Genomic DNA, 15,575 nt, shown 5'->3' on the forward strand with positions numbered 1-15,575 from the left:
GGTGCACAACAATGCCTGGCCTCATGTGGCGAGGGTATGCAGTCAGTTCCTCGAGGATGAAGGAATTGATACCATTGAATGGTCCCCACGCTCACCTGACCTAAATCCAATAGAACACCTCTGGGATATCATGTTTTGGTCCATCTGACACCACCAGGTTGCACCTCAGACTGTCCAGGAGCTCAGTGATGTCCTGATCCAGATCTGTGAGGAAATACCCCAGGACACCATCCGTCGTCTCATTAGGAGCATGCCCCAATGTTGTCAGGCATGTATACAAGCACATGGGGGCCATACAAACTACTGAGGACCATTCTGAGTTGCTGCAATGAAATTTCAGCAAAATGGACTAGCCTGCTGCATCATTTTTTCACTTTGATTTTTGGTGTGTCTTTAAATTCAATCCTTTGTATGTTGATCATTTCCATTTCCATCAAACAATGGGGCATCCTTATGTTCCTAACACATTACCCAGTCCATATCCATGTAGATATCCAGCATGAGATTTTTTCCCATTGAAATCTGATGTGTTTTCAAAGTGTTCCTTTAATTTTTTTGAGCAGTGTATATTATCTGAAAGCAGATACCCTGGAGAATAAAATAGTGATAGTTCCAATTTTTTAATGTAACATTTATGAAATGCAAAATTTTAATAACAAATACACTACAGTTAAGCTAAGGGCACACACACAACATATTCGTAAATGTTTTGGTAAAATATAGAAGTTGAGGTCGTGCCGAGTACACAGATACCCAACATGTGAAGGCCTTAAATTGCATGTGCCTATGAAATGTCGATTAGAACTTTGACGCTCTATATTTTCCATAGGAAATGCATGTATCCGTTTAATGTTAACCATGAACAATCGCCCTAGAATTCTCGCTGTCACTCTGGCATGTGTAACATGCATTTTAATCAATGTTTTCATGCATAGGCACCCCGATACATGTATTTACATTTGTACATGCATTGGGTGTAACTTTAATTTTTACAGTTTAAAAAAAAATGTTTTTTTAATAAATTATATTTTTCATCCCATTTAGATCACTTTTCAGAGCTGTTTTACTGGTGTGAGGAGCTAAGGTTATACATTCTCACTGGCCATTTTAACTCCATAATTACTGCTTACGTGTCCTTTTTGGGGTGTTTGTGGCACTTCCTCATTCACTTGAATGGGTCACCTGTCGGAACATTTTTGGTGCGGTGTGGAGCGTCATATCCTTAGCAAGTATACACCTTCGTCCACTGCCAATGTGGCATGAGAGGGGTGCTAAAAACTTTGCTCAACCACATGTTTTTAAGTCCGTCCCCCCAACTACAAGTCTAAATAGGCCATTACTTTTATTCCCTCCATTCAGTACAGTCGGCACCAAACATCTATCTATCTATATCTATATCTGTCACTAAGACTTAACAGTTCTGGCTACAGTACACAGATCACAGCTCATCCATTTCATAAACATCTTGCAGACTTTTAATAGAGGCAAGGCGTCCTGTGATTGGAGGAGGTGCGGAAGAATGTCATGATCTCCCCTCCTCCAAAAATGTATTTCTTTTACTAGAAAATTATCTCTGTTTAAAGCAGATGTAAACTTCTTAACCACCAGTCCAGACACTTTCACCTCCTTCCTGCCCAGGCCAATTTTCAGCTTTCATCACACTCACACTTTGAATGCCAATCACTCAGGCATGCAACACTGAACCCAAATGAAATTTTTGTCATTTTTTTTTGAGACAGAGCTTTCTTTTGGTGGTATTTACTCAGTACTGGGTTTTTTATTTCTTGCTATATAATGAAAAAAGACAGAACATTTTGGGGGAAAACGTGTTTTTCTTATACAATTTTGCAAATAATCTTTCTTCATAAATCTAAGCCAGAATGTATTCTGCTACCTTTTGGTAACCCAAATCAGTTTATATAAATTTTTATTTTATTTTTTTACATATTTTATTTTTTTTATGTATTTTTTTTTTTTACAAACTATCACCCTAGCAGTCACTATGGTGACACGGTACTATTTGTGGGGGGGTGATCAGGATTTTTTTTTTTTTTCACTGTGATTGCTTTGACAGCCATGCTGCCTGTAAAAGCAAGCATTTCTCACTCTCTCTGGCTGCATTCCTGCAGCCATTGAGAAATACTGTGATAAGCTGTGATTGGTCACAGCTTATCACATGGTACAAGGTTGCTGTGAATGGCTTTTTACCATGTGATCTCTGTGATCAATCACAGAGCTCACAGTAGTAAACAATTATGCTAAAAATGACATAGTTTATTGCTGTACATGGGATCGCTGATTGGGCAGTCAGCGATCACATGGTACTGGGGCCAACCACAGCAGCTCAGTACACTGATCCATGTTCCGCTGTGTCTGGTGGACAGAGCCGGCACAGATCGCGCCACTGCGTGCTCCCAGGAAGTGTGCACAGATGGCAGATGCGGGGGGATATTGAGGAACGACCATCCGCATCGGTGCTGGCCCTGTCGGCTGTTTATGTGAATGGACCAGGAGGGAAGAGGTTAATGAATGTCATTTCGTTTTTTAAACCACTATATATCGTAAGAAAATTCAGTTTTTTCATATAAAATATTATTTTTGCCTTTTTTCACCCTATGTTGTATCTCAGTGCTGCTGTCCTTGTACAGCCCCCTTGCAACCATATATTGAGGGTTATTTATTAAAACTGGAGCGTGCAAAATCTGGTGCAGCTCTGCATAGAAAGAAACCAATCCGCTTCCAGGTGTTATTGCCAAAGGTTAATTGAACAAGCTGAAGTTGGAAGTTGATTGGCTGCCATGCACAGCTGAACCAGATTCTAAATGCTCCAATTTTAGTAAATTCCACCCATTGTCTATATGCACTTTGCAATGGATGTATAGCATTTCCAAGGATGGGCTTTCTGTTGGTGATAAGAGTGGAAAGTGCCTGTGCAAGTCCAACACATGATGGCAGGAATTGTCATGGCAGAGTCAGTAGGCATCATTTTAATGGAAGCTGCAGTTTTAAAAATATTTAAAAAATTGACTTTTATTAACATGGTAAAGGTTGTATGATATTTTAGTGATTGAGATTACATATACTCACTGGTCACTTTATTAAGTACATCTTATTCCTACCGGGTTGGACCCCTTTTGCCTTCAGAACTGCCTTCATTCATTGTGGCATAGATTCAACAAGGTGTTGGAAACATTCCTCAGAGATTTTGGTCCATATTGACACGGTAGCATCACGAAGTTGCTGCAGATTTGTCGTCTTCACATCTATGATGCGAATCTCCCATTCCACCACATCCTAAAGGTACTCTATTGGATGGAGATCTGGTGAGTGTGGAGGCCATTGGAGTACAGGGAACTCATTGTCATATTCAAGGGTGAGAGTTTGGGGGGGAGCTGTACTTGGAAGACGTCGGTACTTCATTACAGGAGGCGGTCGCAGTGCAGAGAGTACCTCTTTGCAGAGTCCTTATTAGGAATCCAAGCATCCACCTGAGAGGAGGAAGAATTTTGCTCTGCACCCTTGAGGAAAGGAAAGGCCAATCCTACAGTGACCAGACCTGCTTCTTCTTGACCGAGGATCCATGAGCTCTTGATATATACTGCTTATATATATCTGCCTTCTGGTGAGTGCGCATTTCTGCTACTTCCTCACGGACCACCATTGTGGATTTCCATTTGTCACCTGGCATGTTTATATGAACTGGCCTTACAGTGGACAATTTCAGATTTATCACTTAGCGCTGCACTTTTATTTATAATATTCAAGAAACCAGATTGAGATGATTTGAGCTTTGTGACATGGTGCATTATCCTGCTGGAAGGACCATCAGAAGATGGGGACACTGTAGTCATAAAGGGATGGACATGGTCAGCAACAATACTCAGGTAGGCCGTGGTATTTAAACGATGCTCAGTTGGTACTAAGGGGCCCAAAGTGTGCCACGAAAATCTCCCCCATACCATTTCACCACCAGCCTGAACTGTTGATACAAAGCAGGATGGATGCATGCTTTCATGTTGTTTATGCCAGATTCTGACCCTACCATCAGCTGAAATCGAGGCTCATCAGACCAGGCAACGGTTTTCCAATCTTCTATTGCCCAATTTTGGTAAGCTTGGCAAACTGTAGCCTCTGTTCCCTGTTCTTAGTTGACATACTTGGCGCCTGGTGTGGTCTTCTGCTGCTGTAACCCATCTGATCCAAGGTTTGACGTGTTGTGTGTTCAGAAATCGTATTCTGCATACACCGGCTGCAACGAGTGGCTATATGAGTTACTGTTGCCTTTCTATCATCTCAAACTAGTCTGCCCATTCTCCTCTGACCTGACATCCACAAGGCATTTTCATCCACACAACTGCCGCTCACTGAATATTTTCTCTTTTTTGGACCTTTCCCTGTCAACCCTACAGATGGTTGTGTGTGAAAATACCTGTACAGCAGCAGTTTTTTAAATACTCAGATCAGCCTGTCTGGCACCACCAACCATGCCACATTCAAAGTCACTTAAATCCCCTTTCTTCCCCATTATGACGTTCGGATTGAACTTCAGCAAGTCGTCTTCACCACGTCTAGATGCCTAAATGCATTGAGTTGCTGCCATGTGATTGGCTGATTAGCAATTTGTGTTACCAAGCAATTGAACAGGTGTAGATAATATAGAGGCTGGTGACTGTATACTGTAACTACAAACTTTTTGCTTCCATTGCCATGTGTAACAGACATGCCGCTGCTATTCTCTCTCATCATCATCTTCTTGTTTGGCTGTTTTCCTCTGCTCTCCTTTTTTCTCTTTGTTTTCTAGGCTCATAAACTGTAGCTTGCTACTTTTGCTATCATTTATATGATTGTTGCTAAGCCTCCAGCACAGATGGATTCACTTTATTCGTTTTAATGATATTTAATTGCTGCTTTCCACCTTAGCCTGAAAAAAAAAGCCATTAGTGTAATGCTGTGATCTGTCATAGGTGCTGAGCGAAGAGCTGCTGGCCGAGGCTGATTCACAGTGTCGGAGCTTCTCACCCTCCTATGTGCTGCTCAGAGCTATCTATACCCAACTGTGTGAGGGGGGAGACACCTTCCCGGTACTGGTCCACGATGATGGCTGACCAACACCGACTGCATGGAACAGACCACACAGAGGAGAACTTGTCTTGGCACACATATGCTTCAAAAGACAGGATATGAAGCCATGTGTATAAATGAGGATTCTATAGTTCTTATGATCATGGCCCGTCATCACAGATTATGTATTATAGATCATGAATATATATTTTTATACAGGTTTTTCTATACAATTGTCATATTTGACAGAAAACTCAGATGTTCATGGTAAATGCATATTTTAATAAATGAGATGCCTTGGTCTCCATTACTTTAGATCTCCCAAGAGGAATTATAACTTATATCATGTTAATGTGTAAAAGGGTCTGTGCCAATGGGCTTTTGTTTGCTTTAAGAGGGTTTTGTGTTTTCATACAAATCTGTAGGAATGCGAAGCAGGTCTAAGGCACGTGTGATAGAATGGTCTTAGAACAGTCTCAAAATGATTTCAAATGTGTGCCATTAATACAAGCCCAAAATCCATCCCCTCTACAGTAAGGTACAGTAGACCTGTCATGAGAAAAATACAGGGACCTTCCATTGCTGATCTTCTTGTAAAGGTGCACCACCATATGGCCAAAAGTTTGTAAACATCTGACCGACGCACCTCCAGTTGTGTTCAAAATAATAGCCATGTGTTGAAAAAAGTGAATAAAGCTCAAAATCCTTCTAATAGCTTTTATTTCCATACACACAAATGCATTGGGAACACGACACATTCTATTCCAAATCAAAACATGAAGAAAAATATATCAAATTTGTGTTGTTCCTCTAAAAAAAATTGAAGAAAAGTAAATATTAGACTGTTCAAAAAAAAATAGCAGTGTTTGTATTCTTCTTTACAAACTCAAACATTCACTATATAAACTGAAAGATGTTTGAAGATTTTGCTGTCCTTTGAATTACTTAATGAATATTTGGTTGTAGTCGCACTGTTTCTGAGAACTGCTGTACATCTGTGTTGCATGGAGTCAACCAACTTCTGGCACCTGTGATCAGGTATTCCAGCCCAGGATGATTGGACTACATTCCACAGTTCTTCTCTATTTCTTGGTTTTGCCTCAGAAACTGCATTTTTGATGTCACCCCACAAGTTTTCTATCGGATTAAGATCTTGGATTGGGCTGGCCACTCCATAACGTCAATCTTGTTGGTCTGGAACCAAGATGTTGCACGTTTACTGGTGTGTTTGGGGTCGTTGTCTTGTTGGAACACCCATTTTAAGGGCATTTCCTCTTCAGCATAAGGCAGCATGACCTCTTCAAGTATTCTGATGTATTCAAACTGATCCATGATCCCTGGTATGCGATAAATAGGCCCAACACCGTAGTATGAGAAACATCCCCATATCATGATGCTTGCACCACCATGCTTCACTGTCTTCACAGTGTACTGTGGCTTGAATTCAGTGTTTGGGGGTCGTCTGACAAACTGTCTCCGGCCACTAGACCCAAAAAGAACAATCTTACTTTCATCAGTCCACAAAATGTTGCGCCATTTCTCTTTAGGCCAGTCAATGTGCTCTTTGGCAAATTGTAACCTCTTTGGCACATGTTTTTTCAACAGTGGGACTTTGCGGGGCTTTTTGCCGATATCTTGACTTCACATAGGCGTCTTCTAATTATTACAGTACTCACAGGTAACATTAGACCCTGGAGCTGATTGTTGGCTGAGTTTTTACCATTCTGGCTATACTTTGCTCCAATGGAAATCATTGACAAGATCCTCACGTGTAGTTCTGGGATGATTCCTCACTGTTCTTATGATCATTGACACGCTACGAGGTGAGATCTTGCATAGTGCACCAGACCTAGGGAGACTGACAGTTGTTTTGTGTTTCTTCCATTTGCGAATGATTGCACCAACTGTTGTCACCTTCTCACCAAGCTGCTTGGCGATAGTTTGGTAGCCCAGTCCAGTCTTGTGTAGGTCTACAATCTTGTCCCTGACATCCTTGGACAGCTCTTTGGTCTTTGCCATGGTGGAGAGTTTGGAATCTGATTGTTTGATTGCTCCTGTGGACAGGTGTCTTTTATACAGGTAACAAAATGAGATTAGCCCTTTAAGAGACTGCTTCTAATCTCAGCTTGTTACCTGTATGAAAGAAACCTGGTAGCCAGAAATCCTGTTGAATGATAGGGGATCAAATACTTATTTCCCTCACGATCATGCAAATCAGTGCATCATTTGTTAGACATGCATTTATTTTGAATTTTTTGCTATTCTGTTTCTCAGTGTTACAATACACCTACCAATCGATTTTTAGAATGATCATTTCTTTGTGAGTGGGCAAACATTCAAAATCAGCAGGGGATCAAATACTTATTTCCTTCACTGTAAACTACAAAATGTATATCCAAAAAATAGTACTGTGTTTTTAAGGAGCACAGATGTCCCCTTGATGTATCTCCTCAGACCCTGGATGAATCCTCCTCTTCACCCAGCTGCACTGAGAGTATTCGTGGGCAAGGGGTCCCAAGAGCTAACAATGAAGTAGTCCTGGATGAGAACTAGATGGGTTTTGCACCTCACCACCTTCTCCCATTATCTGGCCCAGGGTTTGTAAGAGTACTCACACTGCCTTGTCCTGTAAGCTTGGTGGGTTGGTGGCTGCCTTCAGGTCTTACAGTGGGCTGGCTCCTTCCCTGGTGGTCAGGTTGTCCTCCCAAGGAGATGGTGGAACAGTGGAGATCCTCCCAGCAACCAGCCTGTAGGTAGGCTACCCTCCCTGGGGCCACACCCCAGGTTCCGCACTCCAGCCTTCTTCTCAGTCCATTTTCCACCGGACACTATCTCCTGCTGCTCAAGCTCTACCACATTTAAGGGTGGTCCTTGGATGCCATGCCCAGTCTCCTGCCAGGGAATTTGCCAAGATCCCTCAAACATGCAGATCTGGGCCTCCTCCCTGCCTCCAATCCTGTTCCTGAAAGTTCTCTTAGGTTTCTGAAAAGGTGAGAGGGCTCCAGAAGCCCTGACATATAGAACCTCCCAGCCTGGTCTGAGGTAAATTCACCACCTCACTCCCAGTCTGACTCACCCCAGGCTGCTACCCAGCCTTTAGCTAAGAAAACAAAAAGCCTGTGTAGTTAAAACTAGAGAGAGGTAGAGTTGGAATTGTACTTGTTAAGTCTTTGGTGTTGTATGATAGAACCATATAATTTTACAATGATGGTAACTTTAGAGATCTGGTGCTGGTCATTGTCACTACAGTCCAGTGTACTCAGGCAACTCTGAGCTCTCTGTCTCGCTTTTTCTCCTGAGAGATCTCCTCCTGTATTTGGCAGGCAGACACTCAATTTAATAGTATGCTGCTCTGACATCTGCAGCAGTAAGTAGGTTAACAGATCAATATTATAGAGGTCTGTAGAGACAAGTAAATCTGGCTTGAATGTAACAGAACAGAAGCACAAGGATGTGACTCTGGTAACAGGAGGGGTTGGTGTGGAGAGCACTTATGGTAGGCTATAAATAAAGAATTGCTTGTAAATAATTTCTGATTGACATCAAAAAAAAAAAAAAAAAATCTGAATTTTTTTTTATAAAGCTGCTCTGTTGTAAGAAAAGGGAAAAAAGCACCCTGTACATGAACGCTGCTGCTACTTACCAGTCCCACTGCTAGCAATTTGAGACTTTGTTCTCCTGTAGATCTAGAACATCCTGTAGGACAGGGGTAGACAACCTTAAAGAGCTGGAGATCTACCTGAGCAACATGGGTGAAGTCAAAGATCAGCGGGCCCAGTGTCGCATCCACACACCGGTTTTAAACATCTAATTGCTGTACTTTACTAATTGTGTACACATTCCGCAGTAGGAATTAAAGTTCCTGTTGCTTTTGGTGGTTGCTACTGCCTTCCAATAGCATCCTATTCAAGTGCATGGGTCACTCTGCAAGCGCCCAGCAAATGCCTTCTTCTGTGGGGTCCAAGGAGTTAAAGCAGGTGGTGAGAAAGCAACACAACACTGCTTGCGATTTACCAGTCACCTGGCCACGATCTACAGGTTGCTGACCCCCACTGTAGGATCTTCAATTGTGCCGGATTCCTGTGTATGCCTTGTGCTTCTACCAGCCAGGTTCTATGTCACTACTGTGTACCTGTAAACCTAAAATGGTGTAGCAGCCGAATGGTAGAATAATGGCGTACAGATATGAGAATGGTAGAATAATGGCGTACAGATAAGAGAATGGTAGAATAATGGCGTACAGATATGAAAATGGTAAAATAATGGCGTACAGATATGAGAATGGTAGAATAATGGCGTACAGATAAGAGAATGGTAGAATAATGGCGTACAGATATGAGAATGGTAGAATAATGGCGTACAGATATGAGAATGGTAGAATAATGGCGTACAGATAAGAGAATGGTAGAATAATGGCGTACAGATATGAGAATGGTAGAATAATGGCGTACAGATATGAGAATGGTAGAATAATGGCGTACAGATATGAGAATGGCAGAATAATGGCGTACAGATATGAGTGGCAGAATAATGGCGCACAGATAAGAGAATGCTAGAATAATGGCGTACAGATATGAAAATGGCAGAATAATGGCGTACAGATATGAGAATGGCAGAATAATGGCGTACAGATATGAGAATGGCAGAATAATGGCGTGCAGATATGAAAATGGCAGAATAATGGCGTGCAGCTATGAGAATGGCAGAATAATGGCGTACAGATAAGAAAAAGGCAGAATAATGGCGTACAGATATGAGAATGGCAGAATAATGGCGTACAGATATGAGAATGGCAGAATAATGGCGTACAGATATGAGAATGGCAGAATAATGGCGTACAGATAAGAAAAAGGAAGAATAATGGCGTACAGATATGAGAATGGCAGAATAATGGCGTACAGATATGAGAATGGCAGAATAATGGCGTACAGATATGAGAATGGCAGAATAATGGCGTACAGATAAGAAAAAGGAAGAATAATGGCGTACAGATATGAGAATGGCAGAATAATGGCGTTCAGATATGAGTATGGCAGAATAATGGCGTACAGATATGAGAATGGTAGAATAATGGCGTACAGATATGAGAATGGTAGAATAATGGCGTACAGATAAGAGAATGGTAGAATAATGGCGTACAGATATGAGAATGGCAGAATAATGGCGTGCAGATATGAGAATGGCAGAATAATGGCGTACAGATATGAGAATGGCAGAATAATGGCGTGCAGATATGAAAATGGCAGAATAATGGCGTGCAGCTATGAGAATGGCAGAATAATGGCGTACAGATAAGAAAAAGGCAGAATAATGGCGTACAGATATGAGAATGGCAGAATAATGGCGTACAGATATGAGAATGGCAGAATAATGGCGTACAGATATGAGAATGGCAGAATAATGGCGTACAGATAAGAAAAAGGAAGAATAATGGCGTACAGATATGAGAATGGCAGAATAATGGCGTACAGATATGAGAATGGCAGAATAATGGCGTACAGATAAGAAAAAGGAAGAATAATGGCGTACAGATATGAGAATGGCAGAATAATGGCGTTCAGATATGAGTATGGCAGAATAATGGCGTACAGATATGAGAATGGCAGAATAATGGCGTACAGATATGAGAATGGCAGAATAATGGCGTACAGATATGAGAATGGCAGAATAATGGCGTACAGATATGAAAATGGCAGAATAATGGCGTACAGATATGAGAATGGCAGAATAATGGCGTACAGATATGAGAATGGCAGAATAATGGCGTACAGATATGAATGAATTAATCAGACATTCCTGAGGGAGGGGGAGGGTTATGGAGTTATTTTAGGGAGATAATTATTTGTAAAATTGTATCTTTTTTTTGTTTTCTTTTTCCGTTAAGTGGGGAAAAGGATTGTAATATGAATTTTGTTGAAAATTAATAAATATTTATAAAAAAAAAAAATCAGACATTCCTGGAAGTATCAGATGCTGAAGAATCTACCAGACATATCACTTACCTCTTTGTTAAGGCCATCCTAATGCTAACCCCAACTCTTTATCAGCAAAATCATGTAATCTCCATGTCAGCTCTGACATAATGGGGTTAATTAATAAATGCAAATAGATTTTTCACCTTGGAGGGGATTTTTCACATTTCAAGGGAATTTTCCCATATCTTAGTGAATGCAGTTTACAAAGAACACCCAATCATGTGCAAGAAAACAGGATTTTTACTTGCACATGACGAATGATGGAAGTCAGTAGAGCTTTACCTTTTTCAAAAGGAAAATTCCCTTGCAACGTGAACAGCCTATTTGCCTTTAATAAATCAAACCAAGTGAGTACATGACTTTGTTGATCAAAAAAGGGTGAATATTCTATTTATCAAACATCCCAGCTAAAAAAGGGATTGTTTTGGCCCAGGAACAGGTCATTGATACTTAAAAAAAACTTCCTTAACCCCCAGAAACCAGTTAAAACCAATTACATTCTTAAAACTACCTTTATTTAGCCTTCAGACTCCGATGTATTTTGCAAAATGTCCTCATCCCTACCAGAGACACAACAGAGAGTTGGAGGAAAATCCTCTGTTTGGTGTTATTGTGGCAGAAAGATTTTCACTGTTTCTATGACAACTGTAATTTTTTTGTATTTATCACTATTTCCTGTCTCGAGACGCATTAGCAAGAGTGGTTCTCCTGAAAGTGGACACACAGGAAAATAAAAACCCTGACAGAGATTATAACCCTTTCTGTCAGGAACACTGTACCAGCCATCAAGCTAAGACATGCGCATGAAAGCGTGCACATTATTGGGAGCATAGAATTTATATTTTCATTATGAGCAGACTTAGGCGCACATGTGTTGCTGCCAAGCGGGCTATTTAGACCTGAACTCAGCAGCTTGCTGAGTGGTCTTCAGTCTTGCTGCTGTGTTCTTGATCCTGATACTTTTTCTGATTTTGTGATTGACCCAGCTTCCAACTGAGCTTGCTTTTGAATTACCGTTCCCTACTTCACTATTTCCTCTACCGACCTCAGCCTGGATTGTTAACTACACTCCTGGCTACCCCAGTTCCCATGTTTTAATCCATGGTTGAGTCGCTCAGCCTTGTTTCCACGTCAAATGCACAAAAACCTAGGAATTGTGCAGAAAAATGGCAGCAGGTGCACTGGACTGATGAGTCAAATTTTTAAGTATTTGGCTGTAGTAGGAGGCAGGTTGTTCACCGAAGGGCCATAGAGTGGTTCAATAATAATGAGTGTCTGCAGGCAACAGTGAAGTATGGTGGAGGTTCCTTGTAAATTCACTGCTGGATTTCTGCAAATGGAGTTGGAGATTTGGGCAGGATTAATAGTCTCCTCAATTCTGAGAAATACAGGCAGACACTTATCCATCATGCCATACCATCAGGGAGATGTGTGACTGGCCCCAAATTTATTCTGCAGCAGGACAACAACCCCAAACATAAAGCCAATGTCATTAAGAACTATCTTCAGCGTAAAGAAGAATGAGTTCTGGAAGTGATGGTTTTGCCCTAACATAGCCCTGATCTCAATGTCATGGAATAATGGAGGAGCTCAGCTATGAGGAAAGATTAGAGGAACTGAATTTATTCTCTCTTGAGAAGAGGAGATTAAGGGAGGATATGATCAACATATATAAATACATCAGTGGTTCGTTTAGTGAACTCGGTGAAGAGCTATTCACCCTGAGGTCATCACAGAGGACACTCTTTGTGTCTGGAGGAAAAGAAATTTAATCTCCAAATATGGAAAGGTTTCTTCACAGTGAGAGCTGTGAAAATGTTGAATAGACTCCCTGAAGAATTGGTTCTGGCTAGCTCAGTGGATTGCTTCAAAAAAGTCCTGGATTGTTTCTTACATACACAGAATATAACTGGATACTAACATTTATAGGTAAAGTTGATGCAGGGAATATCTGAATGCCTCTCGGGATCAGGAAGGAATTTTTTCCCCTGCAGGAGCAAATTGGATCATGTTTTGCTGGGTTTTTTTGCCTTCCACTGGATCAACTGTGGGTGTAGGATTATAACTTTTTTTATTTTTTTTGTTTTTATTTTATGGTTGAACTGGATGGGCTTTTGTCTTTTTTCAGCCAGACTAACTATGTGACTATGTCTGAGATTACATGAAGAGACAAAAGGATTTGAGGCAACCTGCTTCCACTGAAGATCTGTGGTTAGTTCTTTAAGATGTTTGGAATAACCTACCTGCCAAGTTTTCTAACTCTACGACAGTGCGTATCCCTATGCACTAAATGCCCATTATTAAAATATAACCCTCATTGAGGAATTTATATAAAATAGAATGTTCAAGACTGTAGACTGTTAAAGACTGTACTTATATACTATATTGCCAAAAGTATTGGGATGCACGCACACGAGCTTTAATGGCTTCCCAGTCTTAGGGTTCAGTATTGAGTTGGTCCACCTTTTGCAGCTATAACAGCTTCAACTCTTCTGGGAAGGCTGTCCACAAGGTTTAGGAGTGTGTCTATGGGAATGTTTGACCATTCTTCCAGAAGCGCATTTGTGAGGTCAGGCACTGATGTGGGACAGAAGGCCTGGCTGGCAGTCTCCGCTCTAATTCATCCCAAAGGTGTTCTATCAGGTTGAGGTGTAGGCCAGCCAAATTTCTCCACCCCAAACTCGCTCAACCATGTCTTAATGGAACTTGCTTTGTGCACTGGTGCACAATCATGTTGGGACAGGAAGGGGCCATCCCCAAACTCTTCCCACAAAGTTGGGAGAATTAAATTGTCAAAAATGTCTTGGTATGCTGACGCCTTAAGAGTTCCCTTCCAACTAAGGGGCCAAGCCCAACCCCTGAAAAACAACCTCACACCATAATTCCCCCTCCACCAAACTTTACACTTGACACAATGCAGTCAGGCATTGTTCTCTTAGCAACCGTCAAACCCAGACACATCCACTGGATTGCCAGACAGAGAAGATTTATTCGTCACTCCAGAGAACACATCTCCACTGCTCTAGAGTCCAGTGGCGGCATGCTTTACACCAACTGCATCCAACGCTTCGCATTGCACCTGTCGATGTAAAGCTTGGATACCCCTGCTCGGCCATGGAACCCCATTCCATGAAGCTCTCTACGCACTGTTGTTGTGCTAATCTGAAGGCCACACGAAGTTTGGAGGTCTTTAGCTATTGACTCTGCAGACAGTTGGCGACTTCTGCATAATGTGTGCTGCAGCATGTGCTGACCCAGCACAGTCATTTTATGTGGCCTACCACTTGGTGGCTGAGTTGCTGTTGTTCCCATTTGCTTCCACTTTCTTATAATACCACTAACAGTTGACCGTGGAATATTTAGTAGCAAGGAAATTTCACAGATGGACTTATTGAACAGGTGGCAACCTATCACAGTACCGTGAATTCCTGAGAGCAACTCATTCTTTCACAAATGTTTGTAGAAGCAGTCTGCATGCCTAGGTGCTTGAGTTTATACACCTGTGGCCATGGAGGTGATTGGAACACCTGAATTCAATGATTTGGAGGGGTGTCCCAATTCTTTTGGCAATAGAGTATATATATGCCCTTAGAGCAAGGAAAGCACACACTAAACCACAATTTCCTTACGGTCACAAATAACTTCATACCTTATTTAGCCAGTACATGTACCTGTGGATATTAGGATAGATTGTGGGTCCAGCAAAGATGAACTACTGCTCTAGAGATAACAAACATTGCCAATAGGTCATCTATATAGAGAAGGGGGAGGATAGATACAGTATATTGGTATTCAGAATCATCCATGTCCTATCAACCTCATAATAATTGTCAAGCCCTACTACATGCGTTAGGACCCTATATCTCTCTTACTACAGGTATGTAATATGGGTACACTCATCCATGTGGCAATAACTTAGACCACTAATGGATGAGCCCCATACATCACCATATCCACCAAAAAAATTCTTAACTGGCTGGTGGGATCACCATGTCTTGCAACAATGAGTGCAGTACTCCTTCCCCAGAAAAATCTTTGGGGAGAAGTGACCATGTGTTCCCATAGAAAAGTGCTCAAAAGGACAAAATAAAAGTACCCAACCCTACATGTTTCCCTCAAAGGCAGAGCTTTGTCAGGGGTAATATGAGGCAAAGAAGAAAATAAAGTGAGCAACAGAAAATATAAAGTAATCTCCTGGTCACATGGTGAGGAAATGGCGTCTGTTATTGACTGTTCTCCTATTTATAAGTTGGATGGCCAAAATGGCCACCACATACGTGACGTGATGATGTTATCACACACGTGCGTCATTACACAAATGTCAAAATGTAATTTTAACCACACTGACTTCCTGAGTTTCTTCAAAAACTGTGCAATTGTACCTAGAAGAATTGATGCTGGTTTGAAGGCAGAGAGTAGACACGCCAAATATTGATTTGATTTGGATTTCTGTTCATTTAATTTAATTTGGTTAATTGATAAAAATAAACTATTAACACTTTTTCTAAAAGTATTCTCAATTTACAGCATTTTTTCACT

The 15,575-nt window shown here is 41.3% G+C and overlaps 1 protein-coding gene across 1 annotated transcript in view; it reads left to right on the forward strand.

Annotated features, from left to right (window-relative positions):
• TEDC2 (tubulin epsilon and delta complex 2) overlaps window positions 1-5,376 on the forward strand; it is a 90,748-nt gene extending 85,372 nt beyond the window's left edge. The window contains exon 11 of the mRNA XM_089683077.1: window positions 4,965-5,376. Coding sequence (XP_089539203.1) covers window positions 4,965-5,105 — 141 coding nt within the window. The 3' untranslated portion in view covers window positions 5,106-5,376. The remainder of the gene's footprint in view (window positions 1-4,964) is intronic.
• The last annotated feature ends 10,199 nt before the right edge of the window (window positions 5,377-15,575 follow it).

This window comes from Staurois parvus, unplaced genomic scaffold, assembly GCF_062004578.1.
Source record: "Staurois parvus isolate SC_StPar_1 unplaced genomic scaffold, SC_StPar_1.0 ptg000018l, whole genome shotgun sequence".
Taxonomy (NCBI): Eukaryota; Metazoa; Chordata; class Amphibia; order Anura; family Ranidae; genus Staurois; species Staurois parvus.